At 34.6% G+C, this 26437-nt stretch overlaps 1 protein-coding gene and 2 non-coding genes across 3 annotated transcripts; 2 read left to right on the top strand and 1 right to left on the bottom strand.

Moving 5' to 3' along the window:
- The first annotated feature begins 3820 nt into the window (after window positions 1–3820).
- Window positions 3821–26383, top strand: Ptr (Patched-related). The gene is made up of 10 exons (XM_068289707.1): window positions 3821–4361; window positions 16993–17123; window positions 17316–17461; window positions 21118–21332; window positions 21392–21573; window positions 21638–21817; window positions 21959–22122; window positions 22181–22519; window positions 23425–23738; window positions 23801–26383. The coding sequence occupies exons 2-10, from the start codon at window positions 16993–16995 to the stop codon at window positions 25667–25669; spliced, it is 3540 nt and encodes a 1179-aa protein (XP_068145808.1). The 5' UTR covers window positions 3821–4361; the 3' UTR covers window positions 25670–26383.
- Window positions 15543–15616, bottom strand: TRNAN-GUU (transfer RNA asparagine (anticodon GUU)). Its single transcript has one exon. It is a non-coding gene; the product is annotated as a tRNA-Asn (tRNA).
- On the top strand, window positions 16411–16484 carry TRNAN-GUU (transfer RNA asparagine (anticodon GUU)). Its single transcript has one exon. It is a non-coding gene; the product is annotated as a tRNA-Asn (tRNA).
- Window positions 26384–26437: the final 54 nt, after the last annotated feature.

The raw sequence follows: 26437 nt of genomic DNA, 5'->3' as shown, positions 1-26437 counted from the left end.
AGCCTGGGCTATCGTCTTCTATGTACTTGGATTCCCATTTGTGTGATGGTCTATATCATTGATTGGGTCAAAAAGAAGCACTATGACTACGATTTTAAACTGATCAAACATTTGGAACTATACAAAGAGATGGCAAACTGTGTAAAGGAGCTGCGAGGCTATGGCATTAATCTGGAAACGTATCACTATGGAGCTGATCTGGAGACCTATCATTATGGCGCTGATCTGCCTCATCAGGCAGCCTCTTTCAGCCGTGATGGAGCTAATTAGATGAAAAACCTACACAAATCTACATAATCTTCCATGGAGATACTTAGGTGATCTACACAAATGTACGTCTACATATACAATTCAGGCTTCAATACCGATGTTAACACAACTCCCATACTCTACACTGGCGGGCTGGCTCTTCGACTCCCTACAAAACATGGACATTCTAGTGTTTCTTTCTACTGTTTTCCCCTTTTGTGAATAAATTTTTAAGAAATTTATTTCCAAATTTTCAATGCATTTTTCATTTCTTTATGTGTTATGGTATTGAGTCTTTGAGCTATGACTGATAATATTATCTTTGCAATTTGTATATCCCAAAGAATCTTAAGAATCTTCGAACCTGCATAGGATAAAATTGTTCATTTAATTTGTAGTCCGTTTACACTCATAAAAATATGGCACAATCTATGCATCTACTTAGGCTCTGATGACTCTCTTCAAAAAGAAAGTGACGATTAATGAGCGAAAATGTGACCTTCAGGGACTTGGGAAAACTCGCGAGAGTAACACCTGTAGAGGATAAACGGAAACAGGTAAAAGAAAATCAAGATATTTACACATAAAACCAAAACCGCCGCAAACTAGTAAGCAAGGTGCAACAAGATCGCAAAGAGATACAGAGAGAGAAGGAGAGAGAGAGACCCATAACCACTGATAGTGAGAGAGAGACTCAGGTGAGTCGCGAGAGCCACGAGCAATATGAGCGACTCTGAGCCAACTTCATTCCATTTCACTACGTTGAGCGAGACGGTTGGTTGTGCGCGCTACTTTCTTTCTTTCGGGGGCTTAGCCAGCCAGTCCATGCCAAGAAGACAGACAGACAGCCAGACAGTCGGTTCAGTAGCAATCAGAGCCAATTTATAAAGTGAACAAAAGACGACAACAGAAATTGGAATTGAAAAATTTAACGTAACCGAATCACAACGTAAAGCGCCTTCATATCAAACTCGGTTCAGTCCGTGGGACGGTCTCAAAGTTAACGGTCGCATATTGGCAGAAAAGTCGCCGTAAATCATACGGCTACGATTCAAATACGATTTCGGTTTGATAAAGTGCAAATATATTAAAAATTCACTAAAATGGCAAGGTGACAAGTTCTATATTTAGTTTAGAAAGGAAACTACTGAATGTGTTCTAGTGCAATACTTTATGAAGAGTTACCCAGAGACTCTTAACTAAAACTCAACTTTAAACCTATTTGGATATACAAATCACATAATTTTGAAAACAACTCGAAAACGAAAAGGTAAATTTTGAAACGATCTATTTAAAATGCAAATACTTTAACCAATTCTTTAAATACGAAAACATTTCTTAAGAAAGTGAATTAATCCTAAACAGCAGGATTAGGTGCACTTAAATTAAGTTTTAGTTTCAAGTTTATTTTTGTTTCACTCAATACCAAATAAGAAAAAGTTAGGACAAACTTTAATGCCTTCAATTCAAATCCAAATATGGCGCGCCTCAAGTGAACAGTGTTGAAAAGAGGAAGTTAAACATACAACTGTCTCCCTTACTCCCCCACACCTTTTCACATAGGAAAAACTGATGCTATCTCTCTTTCTTGGGTGATTTCTGGTGTATTTGCCGAAAATTAAAAATTCTTTACACAAATTTGTTGGTCTTGAACCTAAGAAAAATAACAAAAAATGTTCATAATAATGCACGATTAGCTCTAATTGAGCTGATAACTCAGATCACTGAGCAAATTGTGATCATTAAATTGAATCAAATTTTTTCTCCATCCATACACTAAGCGAAAAAGTTGTCAGTCAAAATGAAAATAAATATACGAATACTTGAAAAATTTATTTCAATTATCATAACCAATCGAAATATCTTCATGGGCATTCTAATGACCTTAATAATGATTCTTGTGAACTGTGAAAGTATTAAATCGAGAATATATGAGGAATCCTTGAATAATGGGCCACTTTCTTTGAAGGATTGCAGTGGAAAACTGATGGATCGCCTTTGGTTGCCTTTTCTATGTATTTTCATTATGATCTATCGATTTCGTGAATATGTAAGGAAAAAGAATTTGAAGTATATATCTCAATTGCATGAATATGGAAATCTCTGTATAAAGGAGTCTTGTTCTATACATCAATTGCGAGAAAAAGGCAAAAACTAACAGATGTGATTATTTTTTCTCTATGTGCAGTGCAAATTATGCTCGATTCCCCGGCGCATTCAGTAGCCAATGAAGATCTTATTAATGCCTTCAGTGAGATCAACATATTATACCTATATATATAAAGACACACGGATTTGGATTTGGACTCGGGACTAGCACATGGTTTGGGGCTTTGATTGCACAAAATTGAATACAACACCGACGACATGGAGACCAGACCACCAAACACCTCCTCCCACTTAATTGCCCTTTCCCTGTGTGTGTGGTTCAATTCTCCAGCTCTGGCGAGTTGAACGTGCTCGACTGACATTATACTTACTATATACAACGTGGGCATAATACTTGTACTTCCAATAGTTCATTGTTTGGTATATATACATATGTATATTTTTATCACAAACACACACAATCGCCCCGGTCCATAGCCCACTCCCAGTTTCCCCCCTTTTACCATAGTGTGTAGTCACTCGTCTCTCTCTTTCTTTCTGTGTTTGATATAAATTGTAAATGATTTTTATTAAAATTTCCGCTTAAATTCCTGAGCCATCCACAAATACGTATCGTCTCGGCTATTTGCTCATTCAGGTTGATCACTTTCCAGCTCTTTCACTCTTAATCTTATGTTTTACGTTGTGTATCCTTTTAGTATATCCATTTTTCTAGAAATCTGTAGAAAACAAATGACGCATCTAAATGTTGATTCCCAGGAAAGGTTTTTACTCAATTAGATCTGAGATTAGTGCGGGAATCGCAAAACATCAACAAATTTAGTGAAAATGACTCAAATACACTTGGAATTTTCCTTCTATTTGTTAGACTACCTCAGTATCAATCACTTTTCTATTGATTTGGTTTCCTTTGTCACGTGTCTTTATAAGATCTTTAAGTTTATAATGGTTTACCTTGATCCAACACCTCTCAACTTCAAATTTTCATTTGTCAATTACTTGATCAAAGAAAAACTTTTGAATTCTTGATGTATGCTAAAATATTCATAAGACTACCAAATATGCCTTCAAACGAAATTCCATATATATTTATGATTCGTTTGAAATTCACCTGAACTCACCCGCGACTTGTCCATCTGGCACATTCGGTTAGTGTGTACTCAGGCTTGTCGGCTCGGCTGTCTTTAGAAAGAAAGTGGCGATTAATAACCGAGGGAGACGACCTTCAGAGATTTGTGAGTCTACAGACACAGACAGACAGACAGGAGGGACACACCTGTTGAGGATAAACGGGGAAACAGGTATAAAGAGTAGAAAGAAAATTCAAGATTTTTCCCAAAAAACCAAAACCGCTGTAAACTAGTTAACAAGGTGCAACAAGATCGAACAGAGAGAGAGAGAGACTCAGGTGAGTCGAGAGAGCCACGAGTAATATGAGCGACTCTGAGCCAACTTCATTCCATTTCACTACGTTGAGCGAGACGGTTGGTTGTGCGCGCTACTTTCTTTCTTTCGGTGGCTTAGCCAGCCAGTCCATGCCAAGAAGACAGACAGACAGTCAGACAGTCGGTTCAGTAGCAATCAGAGCCAATTTATAAAGTGAACAAAAGACGACAACAGAAATTGGAATTGAAAAATTTAACGTGACCGAATCACAACGTAAAGCGCCTTCATATCAAACTCGGTTCAGTCCGTGGGACGGTCTCAAAGTTAACGGTCGCAAATCGGCAAAAAAGTCGGCGTAAATCAAACGGCCACGATTCAAATACGATTTCGTTTCGTTATTGGCATCGAGTGCAAATATTCAGCAAAATGAAAACGTGAAAAAGTTCCATTTTATATTGCAAATAGAAAATTTTATCTAGTGTATCTCGAAAAGAAAATATTACCACATATTTTCCAGTGCAATACTATATAAAAGAAGGGTCTACTCCCAACGAACAACCACATCGAACAGATTTTTGGATATATAACTAACGAATTGCTAAACAATTTAATTAAAGGTAAATTTTAATCAACAAAATTAAATTGATTTACATAAATGAAAAGAAAATAACCTTAGCCTAAAGGTCTTTGTTGCATTATAAATTCTAAATTATTATCTTTTGCAATTACAAATATAAATAAATTAATTTTACAAATATAAATTTATAAGTTAACTTGAAAATAAATAATCATGTGTCAATTTCACAGCAAATATTCCATTAAAAAATCAACAACGGAAAATTAATTCCAACTTTTGCTAATTTATTGAAAAATATTTTGTATTTGTTTTGTAATTTATTGAGATTTTTGAGAAATTTCTTTATCGGTTTCAACAACGAAATTCTTTTAAATTTTTTCCTATAAAATGTCTCTGGTTTTATATATTTATCAAAATAGTTTCAATCATTTCAAAATAGTTTAAGTCCTAGTTGCTTTAGTTGGAATAAAATTGGTTCTAATTTGTTGAGATTAAAAACAAAATAGGGGAAATTTTCTCCAAAAATCGAGATATTATCTTTAACTCTAATAAAATTTCGATATCCTTGAACAATATTCACTATCAAATTTCCGATATAACAAAAACAATTAAGAAGTGGACTAAATATGTTTAGATTTCATTATTAGCTAGAGACTTTCATTCAACATAAAGTGAAATATTTTAGTTAGTTGTGTTTAAGAACTAGGCACTAAAGAAAATATAATACAACTGTTCTTTTGTCACAAACAACTAATCTAGCATATGACTAAAATTACAATCAGCCACACACGTTGTGGAAGAACACTTGTAATTGGATGTCAAGTGGCCCAAAACAATAATAATTTTCAACCCCCGAAATCTTGGGTGTGAGTCTCATTAGAATAAGATATTTTAAGAACAATTGTTACCTCCTAGAGCCTAAGATTTCCAATAGAAAGTTCATTCTTCTTCTCCCGAGATCCCTCTTCATATGAACTTCTGTTTAACAAATTTTTCAAAATAATTTCAAATGAAGCAAGTAAGTCGACTCGTCGACTTGGGTATACCATACACCTGGTGAAACAAATATTTCAAATTTCGAAGACCAAATGTATGTCTATTAAATTGTTTTTACATGTCTTATACTATGTGCTATCTCGCTCACTCTACAAACACACGAGCACTCTAGCGCCGCTACTAGCCAACGTCCAATTCTGGCCTTGTGGACCGCTTAGTAAAATACGTTCATACGCATATTTTGCATGTTTCTAGTCCGATTTCAATAAAATTTGGTAGTTTCGTAGAAATAGATAAGATTAATTAGTCTGCCGAATTTGAATGCGATGGTCAAAAAACTACAGGAGGAAATCGGTTTTTTCTTAATTATGGAGGCGGAAGTGGGCGTGGCAAAATATGAAAATATACATATATACTCTGCGCACATACTAAGCCAGTATACATACTAAATTTGGTGACTTTAGCTTTGTTAGTTTTTGAGAAAATCAGTTTTGTTTGATTTGCGGGGGCGGAAGTGGGCGTGGCAAAATTTTTAAATAGCCAGTTTCTGCGCGTCTATTAAACTAGTCTGCATACCAAATTTGATGTCGGTAGCTATCATAGTTTTGAAGGAAATCACTTTTATGTAAATTCCGGGGGCGGAAGGGGGCGTGTCAAAAAGTTTAAACAATTAGTTTCTGCGCGCCAACTAAAGGAGTATATAAACCAAATTTGATGTGTCTAGCTGTTATACTTTTTAAGAAAAACAGTTTTATGTGATTCCTGGGGGCGTAAGGGGGCGTGGCCGAAATTCCAATTAACTCTGAACATGTGCATACTACACGAGTATACATACCAAATTTGGTGGCTCTAGCTCTTATAGTCTCCGAGATCTGCGTGTTCATACGGACGGACGGACGGACGGACGGACGGACGGACGGACGGACGGACGGACGGACAGACGGACATGGCTAGATCGACTCGGCTGTTGATCCTGATCAAGAATATATATACTTTATAGGGTCGGAGAAGCTTCCTTCTGCCTGTTACATACATTTTGGCGACTTTAATATACCATTTCACCCTATGGGTGTATGGTATAATGAATTGTTTCCTGATTCATTTGAATTATTCGTTACCAAAATTGATTCTTCCAGCATCTTAAAGGGGATAAATCATTAAATAAATACGCATTTATTTCTTACCATTTTTAGGGGTTGTGGCAATGAGGGTTGAATATTTTATGTTGAATAGAATTGCGTATCGGAATTTCTGAACAAAAAATTGAGCAAATGACGTAGTGATTTGTTAAGCGAACAAAGAAACATAGAAATGAAAAAATAAAGAACACAAAACTAAAAAAAAAAAACTTGCAATCATAGTAAATTATTATTGCAGAGATGATTTAACAAATTGCCATAGAGACAATGAAAATTATTAAGTGTAAGAGATGTGAACCAGTTGCATACAGTTTGACATGAACTGGAAAACCAAACTTTTGACAGTCTTAATTCAAAGATTGTGAGACAAATTGGAGCACATGAAATTGCACCAAGAGTGACAGAAAGACAGAAAAAAACCCCTCAACTATCAACCATTGCCAGCAAACACCTGAGCCAAACGGAATTGACATTAATAAAAATTAAGCGGAAAAAGTCGAAAGACTGAGAAATAATATTCAATAGCAAACATTGGCCAACAAAACGAAACGTCAACGGCAACGGCAAAGACGTCGGCGACGATGGCCAAAAGCAACATGAAAAGTAATTTTCATATGTTTGCATTTATTTTTTGTTGGAATTGGGATTGAAACTGGAGGCGGGGTACTAGTCACTGGGACTTGGATTACATAAATGAGGTGGCGGCCCCGCATAGTGTCTGACTAGTGAATGCTGATCCGGTTTGACACATGATGTGAACTCGCCATAATTAAATACATAACCATCGAACCACCTGAATCGAAAGGAGTTGCAGTTGCCCGCCCCTTACCCCCTCCCCCTCACCACCCTTTCGACTCACCGAAAAAACGTTAATGAAAGTTTAAGTGAAATTTCTGCCGAAAAAAAAAAAAACATATAGAAAAACCGGTTGATTGGGTCAGCATTTCATTTCATTTTTTTCCTCCGTTATTTTGTTATTTTTTTTTATCAATATCCAATTATGTTCAAGGCCAAATATGTGTGTGGAAATGCTTAACCATTTGGTTATTATGTGAACTTGATTACAATAAACATATTAACAACTAGGCCAACACAATAATCAATGAGTTAGGAAACTTGATTCTAACATTAAGTGGTTTTTGAAGAGATAACACTCTTGGTTTGAAGTAGTTTGTTTGAATTAATCCCCTTCGACACCATCTAAGGAAATATGGACTAATATTTTCATTTGAAAATCCTTAAAAGCAGTTAACTTAAAAATTCTTATCTTAACTTCAAACGTTGTTAAATTTATACAAAGACAAAGCCGGTTTTACCAATGGCGGATCCAAAAGGGGAACCTTTTCCCCCGAAAGTATGCAAAAAGCTGTTTAAGTATGATATTCTGTGGATATATTAAAAATAATTATAGAAGCGAATACACCAAAGGATCAGAGTGTTCCTCCTTTCCACATCGATAAAGGTATATTTATGTAATTTTTAGATGTTAAATAGATCTGAAACTGGATCCTATTAGTCCACCAAGAAGATTAATTGTTCGTTTATCTAAAAGCCTCTAGAAAAAAGTAAAGTTGAATGTGACTCTTAAAAGAGATATCAACAAACAATGAACAATTCTTTTCATAAACAAAAAGAAAAGACTTTCAACATTTTAATCTGTAGTTTCATTCAAATTTTCATTGAAAAATCATAATTGAATAGTTTTTGAACTATTTAGCATTATAAAAGACTTTGTCCCAATTGACCAACTTCAAGTTAACATTTGACACACTCTAATCTTAGATTGGAAATATTAATGTAAAATGGTTTTTGTGAAGTTCGTACAGCTTTCAAGTAGTCTTATAAACAAAAAGCAGCAGTGAAGTGAGTTCAAAGGCAATATTCTTTCATCTGACCCCTTCTTTGGTACAGTCATGCTCAATTGAGTTTGTTTCAATCCTTTCTCGTTCACAAAAACAGGTAGAGTAATAAAATTTAATTGCTTTCTTAAGCCTTCTTCTTCGTTTTTGCTTTTGTTTTTCTACTTTTCATAAGGAATTTCCATAGTTTCTAACACCTTCAATGTTGTTACTAATGCAGCAGGTAGTCTGTGACCCAAAAAGAAAATCTACTTCAAACTGGTTTTCTTAAATTGATCTGGTTGCACAGTTGGAATAGATTCAGTTTTTTGTTTTTTGTTTAATTCAATATCATTTGAGTGGATTAGCTCATAATTGTTGGCATATAATTTGCTCAATTTGGCAAAGCAAATATTGAAACACAATTCAAATAGTTTTGGTTAATGTTTGACTAAATAATTAACAGCAACTTGAAAATTAAAACTGTTAGTGATGATTTGCTTAAAGTGGTCAAACTAAATAACACTTTTGTTTTCAAGGTGTTGGGTAAAAGTTTTGTTTTGTTTTTCTGTTTCCACTCCAAATGGCGAACAATTAGCAAGAGCAAGGGCAAAATCTTTAAATTAGTGCACTTAAGTGGAGTTAAGACGAATAAGTGATCACCTGGTGAAAAGTGGAAGAGACAAAATCATCATTAAGAGTTTAAACTTTAAAGTGTTGAAATGTTTTAAGTAAATATAATATTTGAAGTTTTGTCTTATTGATTTGAACAGAAATCAGTCTCAAGTGTACATAAATAGCTCTTTTAAAAGTGAAATGTAATCTAACTCTCTCACACACACATGCTCAAATGAAAATTGCATGATTTATTGTAGTAGGTCAAGAACTAATAGCTCAAGTCTTAAGAGAAACAGTATATCAATCAATTCTGATCAAGAATGTATATGTTATTATCTGTTATTAAGTGCATTTTGACATAATTTCCTTCAATTCTAATATACCCTACTAGTTACAAGGTATAAGAAGACAGAGACAAGGGTACGCGTGCAACTTGAAAGGAAAAGTGGCTCAGAAAATTGCCTCAAGCTCAAGTTTCAACTTTTTGAAGTGCAATGTCTGACAGTAGATCTCTGGTTCAGAAGTACCGTTACATATTCACACATACTTACCTACATACATACATATGTACATATGTATATGTAGACAGACAAATGTATAAATAAATATATCTTCTTCTGTGAGTACAGGCTTGCACTTTCTTTTCTTCTTTCCCTCTTTCTACACACACACACACTCACTTGCTCACAGTCCATTTCTTCTTCTCCATGCTTTTATTATCTCTTGGTTTTATATTCGTTTCTATAGTATCATGATCATGATCATTATGATAATGATGATCATCTCCGACTCTTACATTTTATTGTCGTCTGTCAATTGGTGGATTTATTAACTTCAATGTTGGTGGCAGAAATAGAAAAATAATAGAAATAGAGCCATACACAACTTTACTCAGATAGAAGCAAGTAACAAAAGAAAGAAAGATTGAAAGAAAAACAGAAGAAGAGAAGAAAAAACACACACCAGAGTTAAGGAAAAACGTTGTCATAATTGACAGTTTGCCACGGAAAGTAAAGTTTTAGAGAGTAAAAGTTAATGATCGTGTGTGATAAGGCTTAAACTAGGTCCCCAACCAATACTTAAGAGAAAGAAAGCGCAAGTGAAATGCTAATGAAGTGGAAAAACTTTGTCACAAAGTAGAAGAAAATGATGACAATTTTTATAATATTTTGTTGTCTTTTCTTTTAAATTGTCTCTTCAGCTGATTTCAAACTTCCTTTTCACTAAACCCGGCCTCAACTCGGTCTTTCTTTTAAACCAAAAACACATTTCAAACTATTTGCCGATTGATTTCATTGCAAAAATATTTATAGGAATGTCGATTGCATTAATTTTATGCCAATTTATTTGGTTTACTTTTGGAATTACTTTCAACACAACAAAAAAATGAACAAGGAAGAATTAAGATAGCTAACATGAAATTTGCCAGAAGACATTGTTACCACATGACCAAAACGAGCTCTGATCAGGCTTAAAAAAACCGCCAGATTCGTTCAGCTTAAATCCATTAACAATAAGTAATCCCAAGTGAGCCTAAGGGCTAAAAATACAAATTTAAAATGAGAAGGGGATCATATTCTAAACCAGAATAAAACATTTGATAAAATTATAAAATATATACGATGTAGAAGTTTACTTTGAAAAACAAATTTGTTTGAAAAGAAAAGAGAGAAATTTAGATTTAGATTCATTTAGATTCTTTACTATTAAATTTTGCATTTGATGTTTTTTACTTTCGTAAATATTTTAATAGTAGTCAGATAGAGTACAATGAACTTTTTCAGGACTAAATGATGTTATAATATATATTTTTTGGTTAAAAATTAATAAACTTATACGACTTTGAATGTAAAAACTTGAAAATGTCTTCTTTTGTGTCTATACATAAAGATTCAAAAAATAGGCAAAGAATAACAACAAAAAGGTTGATAAACAAACAAAGAATTTCAGAATATTAAATTTAGCATTTATTTTAGAGAGCAGTAGGAATAATGCTTTAAGTATTTCTAATGTTTTTCTATTATAATGAAAGAAGGCTTTGACAAGTAAACAAATTGAATTCGCTCGAACGAACTTGGCTTACATTCTAGTTGAAAGTTATGCCAAGATCTCCACAACAACATTGGACTACTAGAGTTTACCTATTAATCTGTAGTTGTTGTTGTTTAATGTAAGAAAAACGTCCGATTACAATAAGAAGTTGATTGGCAAACATTTCTATGGAGTGGACACACATCTTCCTTTCAATTTGTTAGCCCCAAAGATATCAGGATAGGATTGTCTATCTGACACCGGAAACTACTGGCATTAGCACAATCCACTAACTAATCATTTAATTTGATTAGGTCCCTTCCAATTGCTTTTACAGCTTCATTTAATGATCGACGACTGCTCCAGTGACCCAAACTCTAAATCTTCAATTCAAATGCAAAGTCTTATAAAACAGATCAACAACAGAGAGACAACAAAAAAAAAAAAAAAAACTAGCTCTATGCTTAATTAATGCAAAACCAAACAAATCAAAAAAATATATAAAAGAAAAAAAAAAACACAAAATACATACCTAAAAGCCAAAAGCCAAAAACTGCCTGAATTCAAATTGAAAGCGGTTGTTGTTGTTGTTGCTTGTGTGACCCACATTGAGGTCCACCGCGACGCATGCGACTGAAGATAAAAAAAAAAGTAGAAAGTGATTCCAACTTGAGTTTTGTTTTCAGCTTCTACTTGCTTACTTAGCTAACTTTGGCCCCAAAGAATCTGGCTAACAGGGACCAAGCCCAAAAAATAAAAGAAAAAAGTGTGTGTAACGTAACTTCTGTTTAAAAATAAAGTCAACAAATAAACAGTTAAGGCACCTTCAATGTTTGATTTCATTTCGGATTTGTCAGCAGCCTCGAAAACTAATTAAAATTCATTGCAAACATTTTGTTGTATATCTGTTTGTATGTGGCAATTCAAAGAGACCTTTTTTCGGGTTGTTGGCCAAAATGAATCACTTTGACAATAATAATTATCGATTTGTTGCTATTGCTGTTGCTGCTGACATACGCCCACGTGCTAAGGTCAATCTTAAGTCTTGTCTTTCTGTTCTACTTCAATGACTTGACCTACATTTGAGGTTTTTGTGTGTTTCAATGATTTGCGTCAAATATATTTAAATAATAATTAATATTAATTTTGTAATTTTCCCCTCCTCTCCCTTCTACCCATCTTTTTATTTCGCATTTTTAAGTTTATATTGTGGTTAGCCAAAAACATCAAAAAAATTCAAAAAAAAAAGTGAAAGTTTGTTGACTTTATGATTTGGCAAAAACCAACGAGGAAAAGGAGGGAAAAATCACGCATGTTATCGACAAGAAAACGGCTTTGTATTACCCTGTAGCATACATGCATGCGAAAAATGCTTCCCCATATTGAGAGTAATATACCCGTTTATAGCCATTGACTTGGAGGGTAGAGCAAAACTTGTAAGCAGACCCAAAAGCTCTCCTCTTGTAAATTATATAAATTACAGGCTCTATGTGCCTAGAAAATTGCCAAAGACTGGGAGAAGAATTATGCAAGACCTAAAAACTCGATTGTCCACAAGAATTAACCAATTTGTTAAAACTTTTTTTTTTTGTGTCAAAATTTCAACTTTTACTTGACCCAAAAATCCCAAAAAAGGCTAAGCCCAACCACTCGGATCTGCATACATACATATATGTACAACAAAATTCTTTTAAAGAAATCATATTTTTTTTTTTTGTTAGCCAATAAACAATAAGCAGCAAATTGCTAAAAATGAAACAAAAGACTCAAGCGACAAACTTTCTCAAGAAATTCTTTTGAAGAAGAAGAATCTGCCATGTATCAAAAACTTGACCCACATACATTCCATTTATTTCCATCAACTAGTTAAAATTCAAATGGGGGAAAAACACACAACAATTTGACAACTTTACAGAATGATGGAGTGACCAAACGCGGGACAGGGGAAACGCATTTTGCATACAATTTTTCTTGGCACGCAAATCGCCAAAGTGAATCGAAATTATTACTCAAGGTTACAAAATTATAATTTCATTTCGATTTCACATACAAAATGCATTTTAAATCGTTTTACTCATACCACACAACAATAACAACAACAACAACAACAATAATCCCAAGATGAGTCAACTAAAAGTGCGTCAATATAGACCAAAAGATGATTATGAAAACTGAAATGACCCACAGACTGACTCCCCTTTAGCCTCTTCAAAGGGACTTGCGTAATAATTGTAAAGTTCATTAAGCTAAACCAAAGTGAAGAAGGAGAAAAGTAGGTGGAACTATTTGACTTGTATTTCATCTTTAGTTTGTTTTTCTATGTTTGTTTTCTTTAAGTAGGTTGTACAATATTTTTATTTTAGGTTTTTTCACTTTTTTGCATAACCAAATTATGTCTGTTTGTATCTATTTTTAAAGTTAGTCGAATCAGCCATTGATAAGTGAGTAAAGAGATGATGATAAAATCCGATTATGATATTTGGCAAAAACTTTTGACTTAATGAAACTTGTTGAATGTTTGTTACTAAGGAGAAGGAGGAGAGTTTTGTTTAAAAGGTCATTAAAGATAGTTGCTTATGTTATTTAACTTTAAGGTGATAAAAAGGTCTAGGCGATAATAAAAGTTTTTTATTTGCCTTATTCCTTTTTCCCTATTCCTCTCTCTCTATTAGCAATTACAACAAGTTTAAATATTATTTAAAAATTATAAAATCCCATAAAATTTCTCACTTAAATGCAGCATCCATCAAACAGATTAATAACAATTCAGTTTTGTTCTACAACTCGTGACTTTGTTGCCTGATGACACTTTGATTTGTGGAAACTTATACTTTTTTTCACACAAAACTCAGTTAAATTAACAAATTGTGGCACATAAATATGTAAACAAACAAAAACTGCCATGTGCAAAATGTCTTAATTATAGCACAGTTGACTTTTTCAAAATTAAAGCCCCTTGCAAGTCGTAAACAGATCATAAATTTTGGTAATATATTCTTGCAGAGCAACTGTCAAATGTGAGGTAAATTACCAGGTAATAAAATTGTATTGATAATTGAAAACCCGAAGAACAACCACACACGTTGAACCATTAAATTGCCCTTTAAATGGACTTCATTAACTTGAATTCTAGTCGGTTGTTTCCATCACCGACAACACTCAACACTTGATGCCTCACTTCTGGTCTGAAGTTGCAGGTTTATTAATTCATTTTCACATAATGAACCGTTATGTCAACATAAACACAAAGGTGGTGGGATAGGGGCTGGGGGTTGTTGACGGTTAAAGCTTATAACCTTGAGCTGTGACTCAATTTGCAAGCCCCAAACCCAAAAACTAAACTTGAAGTGCCTCACTCACAATCAGAGTGGGCCCACAATACTTGGTAGTTTTACCTGCTGCTGTGCCCATGTTGTAATGTCGGTCTTTCAAGTGCTTAAAACCCAAACAAAAATTGTTACACTTTGGCGTTTATTTTTACTTTAATGCCCTTGCCAAGAAAAGAGTATAATAACTTGGTTGAATCGAGAAGAGAAGTTAGAGAGTAGATGGAACAAAAAAGTCTCCCAATCTTAACTAACAAAAATATAAGCTAAATCCAATTGAAACTTACCTTTTTTCCTGTGTTATTCTTTATCAGTTTTCTAAAATGTTTGTTAATAAAGTCAGTCATAATAGTTAGTAGAGTATCTCATAATGGGTTTGCTATAAAACTAGTCTATCTTTTTTTTATATATATTTTTGGTAAAAGTGCAGCGTCAGTTGTCGTTGAACCCAAAATAGAGAAATATAGAGACAAAAAAAAAAACAAAAATGGAAAGTAAACTAACTGTATGCAACAGCCAACACCAACCAACAATAACAACAACAATAAACAAAAGAAAAAATCAACGCCAACTCATTAAATTTATGTTTAAATGCCGTTTAGCAGGCAAATGTTAAGTGGACTACGCTGACCAGATGCAGCCTCCCATATCTAATTTAGATATTGAGTTTAATTTGGCCTATGTACCATGAAAAATTCAAAAGTTAATATGTATCTATAAATAAGTATAATGTTGAAGTTCCTTTGAAACAAATTAAGTGAACTAATCTGAAGCATAAATAGATAAATGGAACGTGGAAAATATCTAATATGGAACTGATTCCAATAGAAATTTAACAATTTTTATTTCAAACATATTTTGAATTCAAATTCATTAAGCATATTTTAAGAATGTGTTAAAAATCTTAAAAGCCAGAAGTAAAAAAAAAACATTGTACAGTTTGAGAGTCATAAGGTTTTTTTTTTTTTTCTTGAAGGCTTTCAGCTTCCTAATTGTTATTTCATTTCATTGTTAGTTGCTTTGTGTGAATCAATGAATGAATGAGTTAAGGCTAATGTTCTATTCATGTAGGGTACAAACAAGCTTTGCTGATTTAACAAATTCATAATGGCATTGTGAGTGACAACGTTCTGTGTTTGGCATGACAAATTGGCTAAATATTAATTGCGCAGCCTTTGTACAAGCAAAAATAATACTTAATAAATGACTGCAAAACTGTCTTACAGTTGAAAAAAAAAAACGAAATAAAAGAGAACACAAAAAAGTTAATTTGCGCCCCCGGGTGGACTCGAACCACCAACCTTTCGGTTAACAGCCGAACGCGCTAACCGATTGCGCCACGGAGGCTCATGCTGCGAGAGAGTCAAAAGCTTAACATGAGACTCTGCTTGTTTAACAGAACTCAGAACTCACTTGCTGTAAGTTCTGTTAACTGAATTCTAACATGAATCAGAAATGAAACATTTTTTACTTTTGTTTATCCAAACGGAATTGCAATTCCAATTGGAATTGCGTTTGCTTGGCAAAATACTTGTAAGTGTATATGTACAGTGGTAAAATATGTAGTATTATGTATGTACCTTTTCACTGATTAAGAGGGCTCTTAAGTAATAGTTTCTTAGTCAACAAAGTACAAAATGCTTTTGTCATCACTTTTCGCTGATACTACAAAAAGTAAAACAAATAAATTTGTTCAGGGATCTTGAAAAATCATATGTATGTATTTAGTCGATTAGGGATTTTAATATGAGTTTATTCAGAGTTCATTAAGAGTTCTCGTACAAACATTTCTATAAAAAGTTTTTTTGGCTATTACAAATGAAACTGGTTTATAAAAATAACGAGGAAGTCTTGAAAATGTTTATGTCAACTAAGAAAGTTGTGAATTATCCTCTATGGCAGAGAGAGGTAAACTTAAAGCATTTTGAAATTAATTTGAAATAAAAAAAGAGAACGCAGCCCTTTAAGTTCATTTAACAAAAAAGACCAAGGCAAATATCTTTTCAGGGGAATAACCAATTTAATTTATTTCTTTAGTCAAACAATTTATATTTACTGTTAGAATTACAAGATAAGAATTGTAATACGCTTCCCACCTTTTCAATGAAAATATATTTACAAATTTTTCGGGAATAAACATAGCCTCCGTGGCGCAATCGGTTAGCGCGTTCGGCTGTTAACCGAAAGGTTGGTGGTTCGAGTCCACCCGGGGGCGCAAAATAACTTTTTTATTGGGTTTTTCTTGGCATAGATTTTAGTTTATTAAATTTGATTTGTTTTTTTATATATTGTATATATGGCGTACTTGACTTCTATAATCATGTTAATGTGTACTATTAGTGGTTTTCCTCATTTTTAGTGGTGTTGGGTTTTTTTTTTTTTTTTTTTTTTATGATTGTTTGTAGATGAACAAGGGCATTTTATTCAAACATAGGCAGCAGCAAAGTGAGGCAGCTCTAAAAACAATGCGTGTCTAAAGTTTAAGTTGAAGGTGTCGAATGAACAAAAGGCAATAACAACAAATACATACAAATAATATGTTCAAACACAAAAAATCTCTGTCTTTCACCTTCGTTCCGACCAAATCACATTAGAGTTTGACATGCAAGCTCTTAACTGACATTTGTTTTTGATTTTAATGACCACTTAGAGAGAGAGAGATCTTACAAAAAATGTTTATAGAAATTATATTCATTCTACATTTTTGTTTTGTTTCGTTTCAGATGACATGCGGCATATCGTGTGTCGATAAGACACTAAATAAATCATTTTATCATTTGGGAATATGCATAGCCAAACATCCTGGATATTTTGTTATCATTCCAGTTCTGCTAACACTTTTATGTATGACAGGGTAAGTTTACTCCAACATCTTTCTATGGCCTAAAGATCAAAGACTACCGACTTGATAAGCGAAACAGCGGTGGGCGTGTTTCGATTACACATTCATTAATTATCGATAACTAACTGTGCCACGTTCGAGTCTACGAAATCCGTTTATAAATTGCAATGTTAACTTATCGCATTTCTCTCTCTTCTCGTTTAGGTATCAACAATTGAAATATCAAATCGATCCCGAATATCTATTTTCACCCATTAATGGAGAGGGTAAGGCTGAACGTGCCATTGTTGAGCAATATTTTAAAGTCAATTATACGCATCGATTCAATGTGGGACGCATTACCAGACCCGGTAAGTATCAAAATTTGTGAATCCGTCATTCCATTTAAGGCAGGCCCACAAACTGAATTGCCCACCTGCAGTTATAAATGTATTGCCACATTTTTTGCACCTTCAATGGGGAAAATGTCATTTTCTTCCTACTCTTAACACTTTTTTTTTCCCCCAACCGACATTTTGAGTTCAAGATTAAATTAAATTAAAATTAAAGTCTCATGTGCCCATAAATATGTTTTCAGAGTAATTTTGTGATACTTTCGGGCGACGCAGCATTTTATTGGGGTCTTGAACTGAAACTTCGCCAACGTTTTACAGGCTATTAACTACGCTAAATGGTTTATTAGGTAAAGGCAAAAGCAAATTGCCAAATAAATGAACGAAATCAAAAAACAAACTCGTCAAATGGCATTGTGCCACAAAAAAATAAGAAGCTCAAAGCCAACTAAAAGAAAAGTGAAATTAAAGGACTTTGAACTTGCGTTCTTTTTAGAAATGCACGAAAATTGAATCTCTCGAGACTATTTCAGGTATTTCACTTAGTACGGTTACGTTTCAAGGCATATTAAGTAAGCGTTTTAAATGCCGGTAAAAGTGTTGCAAAAACCACCACCACCAACAACAACAACATCAACTATGAAATTACAGTTTCACAAAGAGAAACGTGCAAAATGAGCTAGAGAAACAATTAAAGCGAGTTTTGTAAAAAAAAAAAACTCATAAAAATATCATTAAGGTTTTTTTTCTCTTCTTGTCTTGAATTATTTACAACAAAATGGGGAAAAAAATTTCGCTATTAAAAGCACAACAACACACCCAATACCCCCACACACACACACTCAAACACATACATAGATTTGCCGAGAGATAAATAGAGATTTTAAACATAATTCTTGCGAAATAATTTAACCTCATTCTTATAGATTGCACTCAATGTGCAGTGAGCATCATCAACATCTGCAACTGCATTAGATACTTTTTGTGATGTATCTAATAAAAACAAAAGAAGATACAAACAACTTGCACTCAGAGATTCGGGCCAATTGTGTTAGCCGCCAGCTCTCTACTCTTAGCCATGTGAGTTCATGTGCAGCGAAGATAGCGAAATGAAAAATCAGATGCTCCACATGACTATCATGACTTTGTTATGGATCATTTAATTAAATGGATTCACTTTGAACTAATATTCATATATCCGTTTCCGAAACGTTTTCTTATCCGAATCATTTTAAAATTAAAAATTTTAATTTTTCAGACCCGATACAGGGTGTAAGAAGAAGTCAATTAAGTGAGCAACTTTCGAAACGGAAACGAGAGCAGTTATTAATGATAATTTTGGCAAATTCATTCGGAATTGGAAACGAAAAGATACCCGATTAGACAGATTATAGATAATATAACAAGAGTTCAAGCCAAAATGCTTTCTCTTCTATTAAATATTATATAATGTTAGTTTCCTCATTTAAATTCTGCGTACTTAAGCTTTTGATGATCAAGTTATCGATAATATTTCTATAAATATCGATATATTACCATCACTATCTCTCACTTTTTCCTCATATAATGAGTTTTAATACTTTTTATCTTACAAAATCGTTTATCTACAAAGCTTTTGTAAAAATCCATTCATCCCACATAGTTAGGGTATATGAAAATTGGAAATCTACTCAAGATTTATTGCGTACAAGTTTGTAGCATCATTGAACTTTGTTTTGACAAACGTTTCAGCAAATTGTGCGATTGCCAGAGCAACAACAACTAAGCTGCATCTGGGGAGTCTTCAATAAACCGCAAAAGTAATGCATTTTAAGACCACATTTACTTTGGTTGGAATCAGTTACGACCAGTTGGATGCGCCTCGTGTGCCTCTGCCTCCAACTCGGCCTCTTTGTTGCACCAAGACCCAAAAAAAAAGCAACTGCAACTAACTGCAAAAGCAACTTTCGCCTATCGTTGACTTGGGAAATTTGTTTATGGAGCGCAACAAAGCAATAGCAAAAAAATAAAATAAAATTGTACAACAAAAGTTGAAAAAAAATAACATTGACCGGCAATAAATTGCTTGCATTTTGCTTTTTTGTTTCTTTCGTTTGGTTTTGGTCAAAATGTTATATAAAAATTGAATTTATCGATAAGCATTTCAAAGCGTAACATCATTTAATATTTCTCTTTTTGCTGGTGTCGTTTGTGCGCAGCTTTCATTTAGGATATCCGGTTCATTTCATAGACGGAATCAACTTGGCTTTTTACAGAGTGTGGTTGAATCGATACCATTGAGACTTGAAGACGTGATTTGGACATTTTAGAAATCGAAACATTAATTTAGTTCAACTTAAAAGTATCTGTTTAGGTTTATTGAGATTGGCTATAATTGGTTCTGAGTTTAAGTAGATTAAGAACTTAAACTTTAAAGTTATTCTATCGTCTTCATTATCCTAATTTGTATTAGAGATCAGTTAGTTTCCTTTTGCCATCTACCTATAAGTTGTATCAGTCAGTTTGACTCTTCTGAAATTTAGTAAGAAAAAAGTATCGAAAGAGGTTTAACATATCGATTAATATATTCAGCAAGATATTCTTTAATATATTGAGCAATGTATTCTTTAATATATTGAGCAATGTGTTGTTTAATATTTTAAAAAATCTACTCAAAGGTTCTAAAGGGTTAAACAATATATATATATTTTAATATATACCTTTTAAATAAGATTTTGCATTTGTTTTTTATCTGCATTGGCAACTTAAACTACGTGATTTTAAAACCTTTCACGGATCAAGTTTATGCGCCTACAATGACAGCTCAACTAACAGTAAAACTGCAAATTTAATGCCATAAAAATCACATTTTATTTCACTTACTGAATGAAAAGTGAGTGCATTTGTTTTTCCCTTTTCCAGATAAAGTTATAGACTTTTATTTATTACACTATTAGTATTATTAAGAAATTTAAATTATTCGCCAAAAATAATTAAAATTTCATATTGTTTAAAATATCAAAATTTACATAAGAAACCAATTTGTAAAGCAGATTTTAAGGCCTTTGTTTCGATGAGACCCTTTATGGCCAGCATTAAGTCAATTAAAATCGCATATCATAAATTTAGGTAATATCTTATGAGCCTCTTCAAGTACAATTAGAATATCTAATACATAAATCTTGTTACGGGCTCAACGTGTACAGATTGCTCATGATCTAATTATAGTGAGTTTGATAAGAACACTGAATCGCAAGTTCATTCACAGAATCAACTGAAAGATATGTCAGAAGAACGTGTAGTTGGGCACGTTCCATAGATCAGTTAGGATTGATATTTTCATAGATATCGAATGGTATTATTAGTTATATACAGATAAAACTACGTATATTGTATATTCGGAATTTATATGTGTGTATAATGGGCCGCGCCAAACACTGACGCAAACACACGAGGCTGCATTTGTTATGGCGCATTAAACACACAAAAAGCGTAGTACCTACAATTTATTGTGGAAGTAAAGTGGAAGCACAAGCGAACAAAATAAATGAAATTCATTAAAATTATTGTCACATTTTGGCTTTAAGAAGGCGTGGGGTGGGCACTTGGGGGGGAGTGGGCTGGCGGGCAACCTTCAATTTAATTGTTTTGAAAAGAAAAACCATTGCTAATGCTATCTTTAATTTTTGTTCCAGGCCGCTTCGGTCGAGTCATTGTGATAGCCAAAGATGGTGACACCAACATGATACGTCGTGAGATCTTTCAGGAATTGCGACAACTGGATAATATAATACAGAATGCCACAGTAACCTATGATGGAGATACCTATACCTATAAGGATAACTGTGCACGCTGGGAGAATGAATGCTTTGAGAATGATATACTGAATCTGGATGCCATTATGGATGATGTAAGTCTAAGATCACTCAAGACATTTTGATAGGTCTCTTTAACAATTTGTTCTTACAGATTGAGACGGGTCAATTGAATTTAACTTTTCCCTTCATGTTCAATCCGGTTACCTGGGATGCCCATCTGTTTCCCGTCTTCTTTGGCGGTACTCAATTAACTGAAGATAACTTAATTATAAGTGTGCCAGCCATTCAATTGGTTTACTTTGTCACAGCCGACAATAAGCGTCAGGATGCCAAGTATGTATATAACTGGAAAGGGTTAACTATATCTAAATCTAATTTCTTTTCCTATTGATTGCAGAGGCGCTGAATGGGAGGAGACCTTCTTGAAGGTGGTGGGCAATGCAGAAAATACGGGCAAATTCAAGCACATATCTGTATCATATTTTGCTTCAAGAACTTTGGATCATGAACTGGAGAAGAATACAAAGACTGTGGTGCCCTACTTTAGTTCAACATTTCTATTGATGGGTCTCTTTAGGTGAGTGTAATACTAAAACTGCATGAAAAGGATAAAAGATCTGCGATCAGATAAAGCAAAGTCAATAAGTACTGTTAATCCCAAATGAACTTCAGTTATCGATCATGAAACTTAATAAAACCCTTTTCATCTCCATTTCAGCGTAATTACATGCATGATGGGCGATGCTGTACGTTCGAAACCCTGGCTGGGTCTTATGGGTAACATTTCGGCCATAATGGCAACTCTGGCTGCTTTCGGCCTGGCCATGTATTGCGGCATTGAGTTCATTGGCATTAATCTGGCTGCTCCTTTTCTAATGATTGGTAAATATACATATCTTCTCTGTGGACCTTGCTAACTTGATTGATTACCTCGTTTTAGGCATTGGCATCGATGACACTTTTGTGATGTTGGCTGGTTGGCGGCGAACACCAGCCAAAATGCCTGTACATGAGCGCATGGCTCACATGATGTCCGAGGCAGCTGTCTCGATAACAATCACATCGGTCACTGACTTTGTGTCTTTTCTGATTGGCATTATAAGTCCGTTCCGTTCGGTGAAAATCTTTTGTACATATTCTGTATTTGCGGTTTGTTTCACATTCATTTGGCACATCACTTTCTTTGCCGCATGCATGGCCATATCGGGCTACAGGGAGAGAAAGAATTTGCATGCGATTTTCGGCTGTAAGGTGCAACCGATGTCAGTGGCAATTAAAGGTGAGTGAACCACAAGAAAAAGAAAAAAAACAAAATTACTCGTAAATGTGAACCTTGTTCACTTGTTGGCACTGAACTATGGGCCAAAAAGTTGTTTTTTCTGTTTTTCTTAACTTTTTAATTGTGAATTCATTTCAATTCAGCTAATTTTCATGAGGCACAGCTTCATTTGTTTATTCTCTAGTTTTTTAATTCAGATTTTTAAAAGTTTAAAAGAAAAAGCTTAAACTTAAAAGTTATTAACAATGTATCACAAATTGTTACTAGTTTTTGCAGCTTCTCTTAATGAAAAACCAAAACGTGGTTCAAACGAGTTTGACTAGAACAAGAATCCGTAAGATAAATTTGAAAAAAATTTAGGAAATTTTTAGCTAAATGAAAATTTAGAAAATTTAAACAAAATTAACAAAGTTTTTCAATTTAAGTTTCTATTTATAATTAAGGGCTTTACGCAGATTAAGTAAAGACAATTAGAAATACAGCCTAAATGTATGCAAGCAATTTTTAAAACAAATTATACGATAATGAACCTTAATGAAGGGAAAAGGGCAAGAATAAAAAACATGGCATGAAAAAACGTTTACGCTAGATATAACAAAAGTTTGCCCCACAGTGCAGTGTTTTAAATGGCCTAGAATTGGCTTTGGCTCTGCTCACTTACACTAAAAGAAATAGCTTAGAGCCTTTATTTCAACCATTTACCTGTTCTTGTCAGCTTTTTCTTTGAGTGCAGCAGCTGCAACATGAACTTGATCATGAGATAAATAGAAAAAGAAAAAAATTATAAAAAAGTGCAACATGAACTGGACTAGAATGAATCAGGTCAATGGCAACTGGTTGTTGGTTGACTTATAGCTAATCTTTTATAACTCTTTGAATAAATATTTATCTTCTATGTGTCACAGAGAAACGTAACTTCCTCTACAAGGCTATAATGGCTGGTGGCATTGATCGTAATGATCCCGACAATCCCGTTGACAATAAGGATCACATGTTTATGGCCTTCTTCAAGGATAAATTGGCAGCTGTCATTAATAACAAATGGTGTAAGGTTATTATTATACTGGCATTTGCCAGTTATTTAGTTGGAGCTTGTTATGGCATAACCCAAATAAAAGAAGGACTCGAACGACGCAAATTATCCAGAGAGGATTCGTATTCGGTGGAGTTTTTCGATCGCGAAGATGACTATTATCGTGAATTTCCTTACAGAATGCAGGTAAGTTGAATAAGTTTCAATTATTACATATAAATTGTATTAACTTTCATTCCATTTTGTAGGTTATTATAGCTGGGGCCTTGAATTACTCAGATCCTGTGGTGCAAGAGCAAGTGGAGAATCTGACTAGTACTTTGGAGCATACATCGTATGTAACATCTCGACGTTACACGGAATCCTGGTTACGTTCATTCCTATCGTTTATGGAACGCAATAATGATTATCTGAATACAACAATTGATGATGAGGAATCGTTTATTGAAGCCGTCAAAGAGCATTGGCTCTTTCCGGGTAATCCATTTTCACTCGACGTGCGCTTCAATGATGATGAGACACAGATTATAGCCTCGAGATTTTTGATACAGGCTGTCAATATAACCGATACGAATCATGAGAAGGAAATGGTTCGTGATTTGCGTAAAATCTGCAAGGATTCACCATTGAATGCTTCGATCTTTCATCCGTATTTCGTATTCTTTGATCAATTCGAGCTAGTGCGTCCGGTGTCATTGCAAGCCATGGTCATTGGAGCTGTTATCATGATGATCATTTCGTTTATCTTCATACCCAATATACTTTGCTCCCTGTGGGTGGCCTTTTCGGTTATATCCATTGAGATGGGCGTGGCTGGTTATATGGCCTTGTGGGATGTCAATTTGGATTCGATCTCTATGATTAATTTGATCATGTGCATTGGATTTTCGGTGGATTTCACTGCCCACATATGCTATTGCTATATGTCATCGAAGAAACGCAGTCCCAAGGCCCGTGTACGTGAGGCTTTGCATTCGTTGGGTCTGCCCATTGTGCAGGGTTCCAGTTCAACCATATTGGGCATTATAGCCCTTCTGCTGGCCCAGAGTTATATCTTTTTGGTATTCTTTAAGATGGTCTTCCTGGTAATTTTCTTTGGAGCAATGCATGGTTTATTTTTACTTCCCGTTTTATTGTCCCTGTTCGGACCGGGCTCTTGGCTAACCTGGACGGGGCGCGATGATGGCAGCGATGCGGAAGTAGACGATGAGGATGAAACAAAGCTGGAGAAACCATTCACACAATCCTACTATATGCAATATCCCACAATGGGTATCAATGGTCCGTACAGCTCTAAAGGATTCCTCGGAGCCCCCTATAAAGCTTATGGAGTGGATGAAAAGGATTTGGGTCTGGGCACCTCAGGTGAAGATTCTTCCGAGTCCAGTTCAAGTCGATCACAGAGACGTCAACAGATGGCAAATGCCGCCATAGCCACAGAAGAAGAGACACCAAAATCAGGACATCAACGAAGGAACTATGATGAAGGATGGCGACGTTCTTCATATCAGAATATCTATGGAAAGGGTGGTGCCCAGTTTCAGGCTCAACCCGATCTCTATGGCCAACAAGTGTCAGCTGCTGAATGGCGTGAACGTCTCGATGTCCATGAACAGCAACAAAGGAGCAGGCAGCGACGCAGTGTCTATGATCAGGACATGCAACAGCAGCAACAGCCGCCGAGAAATCGTCGCAATTCGCATGGAGATATTATCGATATGAATGGCACACCCAACTCCTCCATAGATGAGCGTTTGCGTCATCAGTTCCTAAGCAGTCCTGGCAGCGGAGATGAGAGTAGCAATAGTTATCGGCATCAGCCACCACTAGGGGCAACAGGAGGAGCAGGAGCTGGCGGCTTAAATTCCTCCGTTAAACGGTATCATCGTCGGCGATCATCGGAGGACTCGACACGCCATCATCAACGCTGGCCAGCGAACATTGAGGAACGTCGTGCACGACGCACTCAATCGCCAGCCCAGCATCAGCATAAAAATCGCCATTCAGAGACTGCCAATGCCGCCGCTTTTGCCTATCGCTCGTCCTCCCATCACAATCTGTATCAGCGATCAAAACAACCAGCCACAACTTATCAATATGGTGACTACTATCACTAAGAATCAATGTGTTTGTGTGTCGATGGGTTGGGTAACCTTGTCAGGAAAAGATCAATCAATAAGTAGGTTTAAGTTTCAGCTTGCCCCTTCCCACTCTTCACTTCACTTTGCATCACTTTAGCCAACACAACACGACACACAACACTTCGATAAATGTGCCGAATGTGACGCTAGAGATGTGCGATTATGTGTCCCATCTCTAGCATACACTTGAGAGCACTTTAATACTCAAAATTAGCTAAAAAAGGAATAGAAATAGAAGCTATCTTCGGCTTACAATTAGACGAAGATTATATACCCTTGCAACATAATTACCATGGTCCGATCTAAGAAATTCCGATGCCTAAGGCAAAATTAAACTAAAGTGACAAATTTCATTTGAATGTCTGAAAAACTAGAAAACTAATTTAAATATCGACTTACTTGCAAGGATATATATTTCACGCTTCTAACGATTTTATTTATCCCCTAGTTTTTTCAATTCCTTAAGTGAATAATTGTTTTATAGTCTAACAATAAGAGTAATAATATTCCTCAAAAAAACAAAAAAAAAAAAAACGAAAAGAAGAAAACGCAAGTCACACAACTTAAGGTTCCATTATATCGTATATTGTATATCGTAATTAGGTATAAATAAATTTTCTGCATTAGTTCATGTTTGCTTTTATTTAAAACAACAAAAACAATTCATTTTAGATATAATTAATTAATGATTTTTTTGTATAATAGCTATAAAGCCACTGAATAATTATTTAACTAATCTATAAG

Source organism: Drosophila tropicalis, unplaced genomic scaffold, assembly GCF_018151085.1.
Source record: "Drosophila tropicalis isolate 14030-0801.00 unplaced genomic scaffold, ASM1815108v1 contig_593, whole genome shotgun sequence".
Classification (NCBI taxonomy): Eukaryota; Metazoa; Arthropoda; class Insecta; order Diptera; family Drosophilidae; genus Drosophila; species Drosophila tropicalis.
This window is presented reverse-complemented; position numbering and strand designations above follow the sequence as displayed.

Excerpts from the sequence above, each read along its gene's own strand:
- Ptr (XM_068289707.1), top strand. The coding sequence starts at position 16,993 with ATGACATGCGGCATATCGTGTGTCGATAAGACACTAAATAAATCATTT. Across the intron at positions 17,462-21,117 it reads GGGACGCATTACCAGACCCG|GCCGCTTCGGTCGAGTCATT; the intron begins GTAAGTATCAAA and ends TTTTTGTTCCAG. Across the intron at positions 23,739-23,800 it reads AATTTCCTTACAGAATGCAG|GTTATTATAGCTGGGGCCTT; the intron begins GTAAGTTGAATA and ends TCCATTTTGTAG.